The 14,596-nt window shown below is 51.3% G+C and overlaps 1 protein-coding gene across 2 annotated transcripts in view; it reads left to right on the top strand.

Annotated features, from left to right (window-relative positions):
- The window catches only part of GALNT16 (polypeptide N-acetylgalactosaminyltransferase 16), an 82,510-nt gene extending 69,481 nt beyond the window's left edge, over nt 1-13,029 (top strand). For both annotated transcript variants that reach the window (XM_073242218.1, XM_017651630.3), the window contains exons 12-16: nt 509-601; nt 2,037-2,120; nt 6,784-6,925; nt 7,647-7,769; nt 10,955-13,029. In XM_073242218.1, coding sequence (XP_073098319.1) covers nt 509-601; nt 2,037-2,120; nt 6,784-6,925; nt 7,647-7,769; nt 10,955-11,092 — 580 coding nt within the window. In that variant the 3' untranslated portion in view covers nt 11,093-13,029. The remainder of the gene's footprint in view (nt 1-508; nt 602-2,036; nt 2,121-6,783; nt 6,926-7,646; nt 7,770-10,954) is intronic.
- Nucleotides 13,030-14,596: the final 1,567 nt, after the last annotated feature.

Here is a 14,596-nt window from a genome sequence, read left to right as displayed (position 1 = left end):
AGACTCCATGGGTTTGTGTTTGTGTTTTTATATAAATGGGGTTATGCTGTGTGTTTTTCGGCAGCATGCTTTTCTGCCACTCAACAGTAAATTCTAGACACCCCTCTGTGTCAGGGCATACTAACCACGACGTCCTTTTTCAAGGCTGCCTAGTACTCCACCACATGGAATTAGTTCATTATCCTCCTGTTGATAGGCAGTTAGGTTGTCATTAACATTTTATTAAACAAATATTCTTGTACACATCCCTTTTGCCCACATGCAGGTATTTCAGTAGACTAGATTCCTCGAGGTGGAGTGTCAAAGAACATATGTACCTACAGAGTTGATGGATATTGACAGATTGTCCTCCACAAAGATTGTACTCATTCATACCACCCCAATCAGTATTATATGCATACACTCCTGAGATTCTCATTACCCTGTCCTGCACAGAGCTGCTCTTGATCCTAACCCTAATTCTGTCACTGCCCTGGTAACCTTATTTTGCTCCTTTCTTTCCTTCTAGGAATACCAAGCGCACCGCAGAGGTGTGGATGGATGAATACAAGCAATATTACTATGAGGCCCGGCCCTCAGCCATTGGCAAGGCCTTTGGCAGGTAGGCCCTTCCACCAGCCCTGTCTGCCTCCTTTTACCCATGTAAGCACAACCATAGCAAAATGCAAAATGATGTGTATGCCAGGAAAGCACTCCCATAGCATACAGGCCTCACATAGGTGAGCCCCACCCTGCTGAGTTCCTGGGGGGGTGGGGGAGACGGGGAGAGCTGGTAGGGTGTGCAATGCAGAGACAAGCCCTTGGTCCGTGAGGAGCATGCAGGCTCATGGTGAGAAATAAAGAGAGGCTTGCTTATGAAGAAGAGTTTCCCGTTCCCAGGCTGCATGCGGGAAAAGGACATCTGTGGGAGTACTTAGGGATGGGCTATCTGCAGAAAATGCTTGGGGCTTTGTGTCCACCCACTGCTGTTCAAAATCTGACTGTGATCTGTTAGCCTATTTTCCTATCCTGGACTATTAGGACGACAGTCTAGCTAAGCATTTTCAAAATGCAGATGGTTGTGAAGTCAATTTAGTGGATCGTGACCAGCATTTTTTAAAAAATGATAGAGAACTAGAACACTACAGAACAGAATAAAAAATGACAGTTGATTGGAATTAAGGGTAGGTATTATTTTGTGAAACTCTTATTTCAGTTACACATGTACATGCATAGCTGTATATATATATATATGGGTATACTCGATCACAATGTAAGATGTATTTATTTCTTCCTTAAGGTTGTAGTTAGAAAAGTTTGAAAACATTAATGATCATCAATCAACCTTCCTCCCTCTATTTACTTATGTCTTTCAAAAAAAAGTTAAGTCATTCACTATTTCTTTTAGTGGGAAACTAACATTTATCTTGGACCTACCTATGTGTGCTAGGCACTGAGGTCCCTTAATTCATTTGATTCTCACAAAAACCTTTGAGGTAGGTGGTCATGTCCCCAGTTTGTTGGAGAAGAAATTGAGGCTCAAGAGTCAGTGAGGGTCAGTCTGTCCGTGGTCATTGTGGTCAGTTTAGCCAAGGAAGGGGAGGATGTCAGACTGGTGTCCACAGGCACATTGGATGGTTCTTGTTTGCCAAACTTCCTGAAAGATGTCTAAAGCGTGCCTTTCTTGTTAGACCCTTTCTGCTAAGCTGTAATGCAGAATTTCAGGTTCATTAAGGCTGTGCTCTCTATGAAAAAACCAGGTAGTGCTATGATAACTGAGGTCTCCAGAAGTGAGAACCCAGGGGCAGAGAGTCTCTGTGGGCTGGGCTGACCCTGAAGGGTGGCAAGGAATTTGAGAGAAATGAGGAATGACCCAGGGGCCTGGGGTGAACTTGCAGGTCAGAGAATGACTTAAGGTAGGTGACCCGGCTGGAAAGCAGGCGTGGATGGCTCCCGGTCCTGGCCCACCTAGGGTAGGTAGGAAGAGGGGACCAGTCTCCCTGGGGCTTCCTTCCCACACCTGCTGACCAAAGGCTGAGCCCTGCCTCCCGCTTCAGTGTGGCCACGCGGATCGAGCAGAGGAAGAAGATGAATTGCAAGTCCTTCCGCTGGTACCTGGATAATGTCTACCCAGAGCTCACGTGAGTGCAGCCCTCAGCTTGTGCATCTGGCCTGGGTGGGGTCGGCAGCTTGGGGGACCCCCCTACCCTGAGATCTCCCCGTCCCTGGCAGTTGAGCTCTTTTTAGCGATTGGTGTTTATCCTCATGGGAAGGCTTTGGGGGTACCAGGAGGTTAAAAGCAAGGTATGGTAGCAACCAAATTTTAGCAGACTGGGTCTGAGAGGTAGAACTGGGCATTGCTGCCTTGGGAAAACCACACTACATTACGCAGTGAAGGCTACAGAAATATTCATCCCCTTTGACTCTGTTATCTCCCTTCTGGAAGTTTATCCTAAGGAAATAAAGCAACCAAAGCAAAAATCCATTGACAAGCAGATGTTTACCACCAGCTTCTCTGCTGCTGTGAAAAATGGAGAAACAGCTAACAATAGAGGCGGGGCTTAGGGAAGCAGGAAATGTTCCTCTAAACAAATATTATGTGTGCATTAATATTACAATCATAATGACTGGGGAAATGTTTGTTGTAGCAAATGAAGAAGCCAAATGCAGATGGTGCACACACGGGAGGTGCACTGGCTTAGGAATATGTGTAGAGCTGCGAGACCCCCAGGGGGGTCAGCTAGACCGGCCAGAGAGGGGCAGAGACAATTCTTTTTTTACTTATTTCAAAATCCTTTTCAGTGTCTTGGCTACATCCATGTGGCTTATTTCCTCATCTCCTTCAGGTGTGCCCTCACCTTTCCTGAACACTTACATTTGCACATTACCCCCTTGCCCACCATTCCCTGCTTATCTTCCTCTCTCGTCATCTAGCATATATGAGGCCAGTTAACTTTGCTGTCATCTCTGCCCAGGACGGTAAGCTCCATGAGGGTAGAGGCAGATCACTGCTTTATCTCCAGCCTCTCGAAGAATAAATAAAAATATTTATTTTTAACTGAATATATTGCACAGTCAGTAAGCCTCAGCAACAACTTTGAAATCAGCTCTCTCCCTCCGTGGCTGTCACCCTGGGGAGGGTTGTTTCACTGTGGCCAGCTTTCTCCCGGGGATGCTGCCCTGGCTTTCCAGAACATTCCACCCTTCTGAGGCTGCATGTCCTTCAAGGAGGCAAGTCTTTGTCCTTTGAGGGCAGATCTGATTTTTGGAAAACAGCCACAGTTAGGTTGTAGTCCAGTCCCGTGAATAAGCTGGATGATTAGCCCAGATAATACAATCCCGGGACCCACATACAGCGCGACAAACCTGAAACAAGTATCAAGACTACGCAGACTCTGGGAGCAATTTTCAAGAAATTCCAAAACTGGGCAATGGCAGCATTTTCGAAGAGTTGGTGGCCTGGATAACCCCAGTTCCCCAGACAATAGCTGTGAAGGGAAGAATGTTAATTCATAAAAGTGTAATAAGTGAACAATTTCCTCAAGTGGCCACTTTTAAGGGGACAGTTTCACTCAGAAGTGCTAGTTCTGAGGAAAAAAATCACAGTTATTTCTTCACATTCTGTCAGAGCTCACCCAACATTGGGATGGAGCTGTGACTGTAGGCCTCGGACAGAATCTGGGAAGCCCATGGCTGGTGTTGAAGAGGACTGAGAATGTGCCCTTCCTCTCCACAGCCCTGTCCCCATGCATAGTGTCCCATGTCATCCTCTAAGGAACGAGAGGAAGAGGTTTTTTATAACTATCAGAAACCTGGATTGATTCCAGGAGAGGAGAGGAGATGAAACCAGCTATGTTAAGTGGAGAGTATAAGTCATCTTCTGTTTGCTCTGTCACTGTGTGGAAGTTGAAGTGATGACTTTTTTATTGTTAAGATAGAAATTGAACACCTCATTCCTATCCAGATTACTCATCCCCACTCCACTCTTCGTGCTCTGCCTCTGGTCTCAGGGTAAGGGGCCAGGAGTGGATCAGGTTTTTGCTTAGAGAGAAGATATATAGGTCCAAATGATACCAACTTTCCTCCAAACAGGATCCCAATGGTTGGTCCACACTTGCAGATGGCCAGTGGGGAGAATGAGCAGGCTGAAGGGAGAGGCCTTTGCTTTCCTAGGCCTGCCTGCGATCCTGCCATGACTCTGCCCTTTATCCAGATTAGAGTTCTGCAGCTAATGTATTACCTTTACTAGGATGGTCAGGAACAGCTGTGCAGGCTGTGCATTGCACAAGTAGACCATATTTGCAAGGGTACTTGTCCCACAGTAGATATTGTACATTTATTACAATTCCTGGCAGATGGCAGTGAGAGTCATCTTCTAACAAAACCAGTGTATCATGACAATTTTCTAGCAGATGGAAGTAAAGTGTTTTGAGGAAGGGACACCTATTGCTACTTCTACAAAGGCATCATAATGGCAGCCCAACTTGGAGGAGATCCATAGATAGGGAAACAGATACAGACTTAAGAGAGCTACTGACAAACAGGACAGCTTAGCCTGGCTTTGCCAGAAGCTGGGGGGTGCTGGTGATGATGGCCATCCCAGCTCCTCCAGGGAGCTCCTCCACCACACAGCCACCCAGGGAGCTGCACCTGCTCATGAGATTGCTGCCCGAGCCCTGGGTTTCCTCTATAAGTATCAGTGGGCAGGCCTTCAGGGCCAGTGGCCATTGTCACACTTGGACAGTGGCCACTTCACTCTGAGGCTGATCACTTTGCACATCTCTCTAAGTAACAGAGGATAGGGAGAGGAAGAGAGCAGGAAGGTCTCTAACAGCCCTGTCCTCTTGCACACTTCTGAAAGAGGCCTCAGCTAGCATCTTGTTTCTGTAGAGAGAGGAGATACAGTGCATTGCTCCTGGAGGAAGGAGAGGGGGTGGAGTCTTTGCATCCCAACATCCTTGCACCTAGTAGGAGTTGTAAACTCACATCCTACAGTGATCAGACAGGTAGCGTAAATAAGCCAAGTGGGAGTGGGGGGTGAGGCAATAGGGAGTTGAGGGGACTGTAGCAAACTGGGATGCCAGAGCCCCACCCAGAGGTGGCAGCTGCTACTCACAACAGTGTGTCAGTGCCATGCTGGAAGGCAAGATTGATATGGCCAGATCCTTCTGTTTTCTCAAGAGAAGCTGGATTCAGATTTTTCTATGTAACTTCAGATTTTTAAATATTGCTGACTTATTAAAAGCAATAATAACCACACTATGTACGTCAGACAATGCATGTCCAGGGCCAGCAGTTTGCAACCTCTGGTCTAGAATTATACAAACTCTCCAGTGGGATATGGAGGGGTACACACTGCTGCAGGAGTGTGGGAGAGAAAGTGAAGATACCTCCCCAAGGCTCCGTGAGAGTGGGTCAGTGCTGGGGTTCTAGAGATTTCCAACCAGCTCTGAGGATGGAAGACCTGGTTTGGTTGAGATCCTGCAGGATGTTCACATGAAAGAATGCTAGGAATCTTATGATGCCCTCACCACCAACCTGCCCAAGGTCTCTTCCGACAGAGGTAACAGGAGGCAGATAAGATTAGGACATGGTCAGACCCTAAGCCCTCCCGGTTCCCCACTGGCCCACTGAAGGTCCATGACTCACGAGTGTGTATGACCTCCTAACCCGAGGAATACAAGCCTGCATCAGCTGGGCCTGCAGCCTCCTTAAGTTCGTTACCCACAGGGTGAGATGGTGTGTCATGTATGTGTATGTGTGTGTGTTTATGCATATTTTTCTGCACATATAAAGTGTTTTAATGACATAATGTTCTAAAACTTGCCTGCTTTACTTAACAGTATGTCGTGAACATTTTTCCATGTTTCCAGATCTTCTTTCACAGAGTCATTAATGGCTACAGGGTTTTCCATCCTACAGATGAATCAGAATTTATTTAGCTCATCCCCTATTGTTGGATATCTAGAAGTTCCCAACCTTTTCAGTATAATGAACCCCTCTGAGAGGAATGGCTTTTAAACTAAGTCTCTGCACACATTTATAACTTGCCATAGGATAGTAAGTTCCCACAAGTGGGATTGAGATTGTTAGGTCAAATGTGTGCACATTTTGAAGGCCTTTGAAACATAATAACACACGCCCTCCAAAACAGTTGGACCAACTTGTGCTCTCGCTGTAGATTGTGAGAAGATTCAATCCCATAGCTAATACTAGCAGCAGCTATTGATTTATATTATTGAAACTATATATAGGCTGGTCCTGACCTCTCAGGTCACCTATTCTCCCTTTGAGAGTGTACTTTCTCCTTGCTCAATAAAACTGCCTTCTAGCCTTCAAAAAAAAAAAAACCTATTTATATGTACAGTTTTAAACATGAAATATATTTTGCACATATAAATAAATATGTATAAATACATACACATATATATGCATATATGGTACACAAACAGTAGTAATTCTCTAATATGTGATTCTTCAGTAATTAGTGAGATTGTGTGCACTCTCATATTTGTGTATTTTCAATTTGCCTCTCCAAAGCAACCTCTTCCCTGCCATTTTGAGGTCGCTTACTGAGTTCACATTTAGGCCCAGCCTCTCCCCTGGCTTTCGCCTTTCCGGACTGAGGAGTCCTGAGGTTCTGGCCTGAGCTCTGTCTCCCACAGGTCCTCTCTGACCTGACCCGCTTTGTTCTTTCCCATGAAAGCTTGCTTCCCAGGAGCTGACCAGGCCATGTACCCTGGCAGAGGGCATGGGTAAGCCCGGGAGGCAGAGGACAAGCCTGACTACTATCTTTCCTCCCAGAGTCCCTGTGAAGGAAGTACTCCCTGGCATCATTAAGCAAGGAGTTAATTGCCTAGAATCCCAGAGCCAGGACACAGCTGGTAACTTCTTGCTCGGAATGGGGATCTGCAGAGGGTCTGCCAAGAACCCCCCAGCACCCCAGGTAAGCTGCTTAGGGCCCCCTGCTCAGAACCAGGAGTGCAGGGTCATTGTTCAGGAGTGAACTAGGGGCTTCCTTCTGCCCTTTCTTATTTTCTCTTTGCCTACACCCTCCATAGACCCAACTTTCCCAGGGAACCTGTAAGCTGTCCTCTCACACCCTGCTTCTTGAGTCTGCTTCTGTCACATTCCCACCGCCTTTCCAAACCGTCAGACAGTTGCCCTCTATGCACCACGTGCTTTCTTCTTGCAGAGAGAGAAGACATACCCAAACAGCACCCAGCTCTCCCCTGGGATGCAGCTGCACTCAGCTTGTACGACAGGCAGCAGGGCACCCAGGATTCCCATGTGTTGCACACAAGTACAACATACGAGTGCTGATACCCATGGCAAAACCAGAGTAGGTCATGGAGACCCCCAGCATGCACCAGCTCCCTGGCTGCCCTGGTCCCATGTTGTCTTTCTCCCATTCCCCAGCACCCCTTGGTACAACCTTAATTGCCATCTGGTGCCAGCTCCAACCAAGCTCCCTGACCTCAATATTTTATTATGAAAATTTTCAAACATAGGAAAGTTGAGAAATGGTAGTGACTACCCATACACCCACCCTTATTTGTAGAAAATTCTACCAAAATACACAGTGTATTTGGTTTTTTATCTATCTACCCATCTCTCCATCCATCATTGCACATTTTGACTCAGCCTTTCTGGACCCTGTCCTGCAGGCATGGCTGTTCAGTGACCATCTCATCCAGCAGCAGGGCAAGTGCCTGACCGCCACCTCCACCTCCATCTCTCCCGGGTCCCTGGTCATACTGCAGGTGTGCAACCCGAGAGAAGGCAGGCAGGTAAGCCTCCCCAGCCCTGGGCACAGGATTGCCATCAGCCCCAGGGGGACAGGCAGTAGGAGTGGCAATCCCTGGGAGGGGAGCCCCAGGTTGAAACAAATAGACTCAAATAAGCCCTGCAGAGTGAGGATCTGTGGGGGCCTAAGTCAATATCTAGGACAAGTCTTATAGTTTTACTCTTCAGGTAAATATCTGTTAAATGCCTGTCCTGCCAGCCTGTGAACTCCATGAGGGCAGGGCCTATCTGTATTGTCAACAACGTATCCCTACCCTGGACAACCACCACAGCCCAAACTGTTGGTTTTCACTGGGGGCCCGAGCTGCGGGTCTCACATAGATTGTCTCATCTGATCCCCTCAGCAGCCCTGTGATGTGGGTCCTGGTACTATCCCTATTTTATAGGTGAGTAAACTGAGGCTCACTGAAATTAAGAAACATGTGTCAGATCACACAGCTGGGAAGGGGGGGAGCTGGAATTCCAACCCAGGTCAGTCTTAACCCAGCACATGGTAAATGCTCAATAAATGTTTCCTAACTGCTGGAGAACTGGGGAAACTAAGATCCAGATACAGTGATTTCCAAGCTGGCCCGATACCCACCTTGTGCTCATGAATCCTGGGGACACAGGTCACGCACACCTGTCAAGGAAGAAACGGATGCTCAGAAAGGTTCCTTTGCCCCAGGCACACAGCAGCCGGTAACTGAGTCAGCCCAGCTCCCTTCCTGACTGGGAGGGCTACGCCTCTACCCAGGAAATGGGACACCTAGGCTAGAGGTCTGCCTGCCCTGGGAGGGCATGCAGCTCTCCAATTTAGCCTGCAGGGTTTTCCTCCCACCCTTTTCCCATTTGCCTGGGTCGGCCCTTTAGGGATGACTGGCAGGTTGCTATGCCATTCTGGAAGAGCAGCCAGATTTGTCCTTTCCTGCCAGTGTACGTATGTGCACGTGGGTGTGTGAGAACTGTGGGCCTTGCTGGGCGTGCCAGACACTGCTGAAGCACCTCCTGACTGGGAGATGCAGCTTGTCCTGCCTGCCCCCACTGCCTGCTCTCTGCCCTGCCCTGCAGTGAGGGGGGTCCTCGGGCTTCTCTGAGGGTCAAGCCTTGACCTCTCCCATCGCTCCTTGCTGAGGCTGGAGCTGGGAGGTAGCTCCCGGGGCAGCCACCATGCACACTTCCCAGGAGCCAAGCACTCCTCTGCCCTTCATGCTGGGCCAGCCTAGGGCTCGTAGGAATCTCCCTTGGCCCCTTTCATTCTGTTCCTGCCAGGCCGCCAACAGCATCCTGGGCAGCTGTGCCCCTCTCCTCCAGGGGGGCAGGCTCACAGCTCTCCCACTGCCAGTATCTTCTTGAATCTGGGTCTGCCTTCTTGGTCCCCCTTTGGCCCTGTTTCCAAGGCCACTTGAGTGTCATGTGTCCAAGGTCCCTGTGCACTAGAGGTGGTATTGGTGTCAGCATGGTCACCCCCTCATCACTGAGCCACAGTCTCCTCACTTGTAAAATGAGGGGCTTGCTCTGTCTACCTTGCCAGGATTCTGCAAGGACCGAGACTGAAGATGCAAGTGTGCTGTGAGGGTTGCTGTGGGATCCACTGGGCCCAGCACTGAGTGGCCAGGAGAGTCAGGGAGACCCTGAGACTGTGCTTGATGGCACTGGTAGAAAGGCAGAATCCTGCTTCTTGGGGAGCCCCTCCTAATGCTTGAGTAATTAATTCATTCTTCGTAAAACAAAACGCTGGTACCTGCCTTGTGCCAGGGAATGTACAGATCGTGTTGACCACAGGGATGAAAGGAGGACGTGGTCCTGCAATGTCCAGATGGGAGAGTGTGGCCAGCCCCTCCCAGAAGGTCAGAGACTAGAAGAGCCTAAGGCAGTAGGACAGGGAGTTCCAGAGGAACCAAAGGCCCTGTCCCACCCACCGGCCCTGACCTTCAGGCTGGTGTGTGACCTTTAGATCTCTGCTGGGACCACATGGGTCAGAGAGGCTGGTTCTCAGCCCCACACCCCGCTGCTCTGCATTCCCAAAGGGACATCAGGCCCCACAGCCCCCACCTTCCACCCTGTGTGCACATCCCCAGTCCGCTCCCTTCTCTGCCCCCGCCGCCCACCCCCACCCCATGTGCCCCTGCAGCCCTGGGCCTGGCCCCGCAGTGGGGTGCAGCTCAGCTCCCTTCTCCTAGCTGCTCCAAGGACAGCACGGCCCCTCCCTGTCAGAGCCTAAGGGCTCCACCCACGTGGTCACGAGCAGTCCCCACTTCTTACTGCAAGCAAGGTGGATATAGGAAGAGAGGAGATGGATGCATGGGAGGCAAATAGGAGAGAGACCAAAAATAGAGCAATCTTGCTATTTATTCTCAGCCTCATCCTTGCTCCTAAATGTTTCCAACAACACTCCATCCTCCACCCAGGAGCCTCCAACATATTCCCCAGGACCAGGTCTCCTCCTTGTCACGCCTGGGGAAGGGAAGGCCCAGGAGGCCCAGCAGCCCCTCCATGACTCCGGCAGGGGACTCAAGTCCCCCCACCATCACGCTGGCCTCCCTCTTCATCACTGCAGATGGCAGCCTGTTCCACTAAGGGGCGTAGCTGACCAGCCACACAGTTTCAGGCCAGGTCAGAAGCTTAGAGCTGCAGGAAGAAGAAATCTTGTTGAAAGAAGTCAAAGGTTCACCTAGGCCAGGACCCACAAACTCCAGGGCTATGGGAAGCAGGTGGGGCAGGCCTGGAGGGGGAAAAGAGGGACGGGACAGGGCTGTGTGAGCAGGAACCAGAGCCCCACCTACGGCGACAGCAGCTCTTCAGCCTGGCAACTGGTGCACAAGAGGAACTGGGCCCATCTCTAGAGGGAAGCTGGAAACGTGGATTTTTAGGTGACAAGTAGGCCAAATTTTAAATAAACCCAGTGCAAGTCAAACAAAATACCTCTCTGGGTTAGATCCATTCAGCCCTTGGGCTTCTAACAGTAACTTCATACCAACCACAGCAGCAGGAGGAGGGGGCGAAGCTGGCGTGGGGTGGGGAGCCCTATGCCAGAGTCATGGTGTGTTAAATGAGGCGGGTATGTCCCAGGTATATCCAGGGCCACATACATACATGTGAAATGATGGTACAGTTATGATCATTTTTAGTCATTATTTTCTTATTATTTATTTTAATCATTATTTTCTTACTCTGCCTTTCCCCCCAGAGATGGAAGAGAAAAGCCTCTTTCATCCAGCATTCAGTCAGCGGCCTTTGCCTGGAGGCCAAGCCTGCCCAGCTGGTGACCAGCAAGTGCCAGGCCGACGCCCCGGCCCAGCAGTGGCAGCTGTTGCCACACACATGACGGTAGCCCAGGACCTCCTGTACCCTTTGCATGAGGCTTCGGGACTGGAAGGGGGTTAGGGTGGGGGAGTGTAAAGCAGGCCTTTTCCATCTCACATTTCTGCCGGCATCATCAGCAAACTGCCCTGCCACGACACCCGTTTCTCCAGAGCTGCTGTGGGGAGGACTCAGGGAAGCACGCCCCGACGCCCGCTGCCATTCTGGCCTTGCCGAGGGAGAGGAGAAGGTCAGGGTGCTGAACAGCTGCTGGCAGAGACTGGGCAGGTCCCTCGGCCCTTTTTTCCCACCCTTCACCCCTCCTGGGGGTCCGGACATTGGTTTGTTGGCTGGGGAGAGCCAGGACAGAGCCCACACAGGCACCCTGCTGGGTCCTGTGGCCTGCCTGTGGCATCATGCCTGGGAGGAGAAGGTGGCAGCGTGGATGGGGAGTCTGAAGGCAGGAGGAGAGCGACAGGTGGAGAACAGGAAGGAGGTGGAGGCTTAGTGGCGTGTTCCGGGCAGGGGCCAAGTTGGGAGCAGGACAAAGAATGGGAATTTGCAGAACGTGAAGGGAAGAGGAGCTAAGCACGAAAAAGAGTGGGTCCCTTCCTGAGGACCTGTTTCCTCCCACGCTGGACCAGTCCTGGGCACTGTGCCTCCAGTCCTGTGCTCTGGGCTCCATGTTCTTAGCAAGGGCTGCAGGGAGATCTTCCGGAACAGTCTGAGGACGGTTTAGTAAACAGATCCCACTTCTGTATGGCCATGTATTAGGTCAAGACCTCTCCCTTGGGCCTTAGTGACCAGCTGGCACCCTGCCCCCTGTCCCGCCTGTCCACCACGATGACCACATCAGGATAGGCAGCCACTGTGCACCCTGCACAGCCCATCCTCATTCATAGTTTTTGACTCCTGCCTTCTTAAAGCCTGTATGTCTGTAAATACAGCAAGCATCATGGGGTTGGAGTGGCTGGAGAGAATGGGAGCTCCATTCAGGGGTGTAAACATTCCCTAAGTCACTAGGGAGGAAGTCATCGAGGCTAAGCCTTGTCCCACCTGTCCCCACTGCAGGAGGGAGGTATGCAAGGGTCAGCCCCTGCAGTGGGCTGGGAGGCTGGCTTATGGCTCCTTCTCACAGCCACTGGGCTTCTTTCTCCCTTCCCCCCTGGCCTGGGCTTCTGCTGTTCCCCATGTCCTTGTGCTCCAGTGGCTCAGCAGTGTGATCTTGGGCAAAAGACTGGTGATACCAGTACCCCTAGGGGCCCCCCTCCCAAAGCAGACCAGTCTAGGACCCCAGGGAATCATGGATTTCAAAGGGTCTAGGCATCTCCTGAAATTGTCCCCCAAGGAGTACATGTGTATGCATACATGCATTTTCCTGGGTAGGGGGCCCATGGACTTCCCCAGCTTCTTACAGAGGTCCCTGATCCCAAAGGGTCTGAACCTCTGCCCCGGACTGGAGCTGCCCTCCACCTGAGCTGCTGTGCTCCGTCTCCCTCCTGGTGCCTAACTGCTGTCACTCTGCTCCCTCCATGCAGTCCCTGGGGCCAGGATCTGTGGGCTGCAGCAACCGCCCTGGGGGGCTCTCAGTGGCATCCTCTCAGCAGTGCCCCTGTGCCCTGGCGTGCACCCCCCAGGGCCACACTTCTCCCGTCCTCTGTCGTGATGGTTCACCCACTGCCATCTCTGTTGTCCATGTCCACCCTGTGGGCAGCGTGGCCTTCTAGGGATGCGGGAGCTCGGGCTTCTGTCACTGAATGGAAGAGGATTGCTGCTCGGAGAGCTTCCGGGGCCCCCCTTCCCTGTGGTCAGACCAGACTCAGCACTGGTCAGGGCCCTTGTGTGGGACACAGCCCTATTCTGTTTTTGCTTTTCTTCTTTACCAAAGCATGTGCCACTAGCTGTCCCTGTGGACTTCGTCTTTATGGAACACACACCTGGAATAAAACCACTTCTCACATGTTCATGTGCACCAGCGCCTTCCTTTCTGACTCCAGAGCCAAGCCCTTTGGCTCTGCCCTCCCCTGCCTCGTAGGGAAGCCAGGGCCTCTGCTCTGATAAAGTGAACCTGAACATGCTCCGGCCTAACTCCCTCCAGCACCTGAGCGTGTGCAACATGGCCTATGTGCCCGTGGTACCCCAGAGACTCTGGCCACTCCAGGGGGAGTCAGCGGGTGGCCCTGCTATGGGGGCAGGCTGGGACAGAGTCCAGCTCCTGTAACCTCATCACTGGACTCTACTTGGAGCTTCAAAATGGAAACTTCTCTGGGGCTTCTCTGAATGCCTGCCTTTTGCCAACCCTCTGTCCTGCCCAGGGCACCAGCCCTGGCCCCTCTGAACTGCCTTCCCCTTCTCTACTGCACAAGAAGGCAGTGGTACAAATGCAGGGGAACAATCTTCCTAGGCAGAAATTGAAAATAATTCCAGAGAGTCCCACCAACCTATTGTTTGATCAGGAGGCAAATGTTCTGCCTAATGTTTCCATGGAAACCAGTGGAAAGCCCCCACCATTTCTGTGATCAGAAGCTGAACCTAACCAGGTAAAAATAAACTCCGCTTTGGTACACGTGTGAACTGCAGCAGGCAGGCCAGTGTGCAAGTGGACCACTCCTGAACGCAGCCTTTTCCACCCCCACCCCACCTTGTCTCAGGGCTGCTCATCTGGGATTTCCCACAACTTCTGATCACCGGCCCGGAGCAAAGCCCTGGCTGCTGCCAGTTCAGAGCCCACAGAGCGGCTGCAGAGTCTAACTTGGGCTAAGCTAGGCAAAGGTGGCAACTTACCGTAGAAGACGCTGGCTGTGGTCTCTGTTCATCTGTCCATCCTCTCAAGGAGCACAGCCCTCTGCCCCCTGCCTTCTTGGGTACCCTCCTGGCCAGGCTGGGCCAGCTTTCCACTTTGGGTCTATATTTTCATTCCTAGCATTGAGGGGCTCTGGTACTGCTTCTGAGTCTTACCCTCTCTCACCCTTCTCCAAACCTACCTCTCTGGAGGCCTATTCTTTCCCAAGCCCTTTTTTTTCCTGGAAACTAAGACTTAGCCTTTAGACAGCTCATGGAAATATCAGCAAAAGTCCTCCGGGCTGGCCATTGACAACAGGCCTTACATAACAGCAGAAGCAAGCCTGCCCAGTGGAGACTGGGGGTGTGCAGGAGAGATATCTGCATGGGGCCCACTTCCCATTCCTCCCACAGGGAGAGTCCCCCATCCCTGGGCCTCTGTGACTTGACTTCAGTCTTCACAAAGGCTCTTCCCCAGGCCCAGGGGTGTCCCCATTCACAGGGGGGAGAAATAATCTGGGCAACATCTGCCCCCTAGACCTGCGGGCGCTGAGTGGGGTGTAGGCCTCTCCTACCAGGCAATAGGAAAAGAAGGCTGGGGAGGAAAGGCTGGGGTTCACAATGTCCACAACGTCATTCCCAACAATGTTCTCAATGTCTTTGGTATTTCTGGGTATCTCCTGTGGGCTAAATCAGTTTCCTCCAGCGGGAGGAAGGGGGACCCAGGCAGGTTTTCTTGTCAGAAAAG

Source organism: Manis javanica, chromosome 8, assembly GCF_040802235.1.
Source record: "Manis javanica isolate MJ-LG chromosome 8, MJ_LKY, whole genome shotgun sequence".
Lineage (NCBI taxonomy): Eukaryota > Metazoa > Chordata > Mammalia > Pholidota > Manidae > Manis > Manis javanica.
The sequence above is the reverse complement of the archived record's forward strand: the minus strand, read 5'-3'. Positions and strand labels throughout refer to the sequence as shown.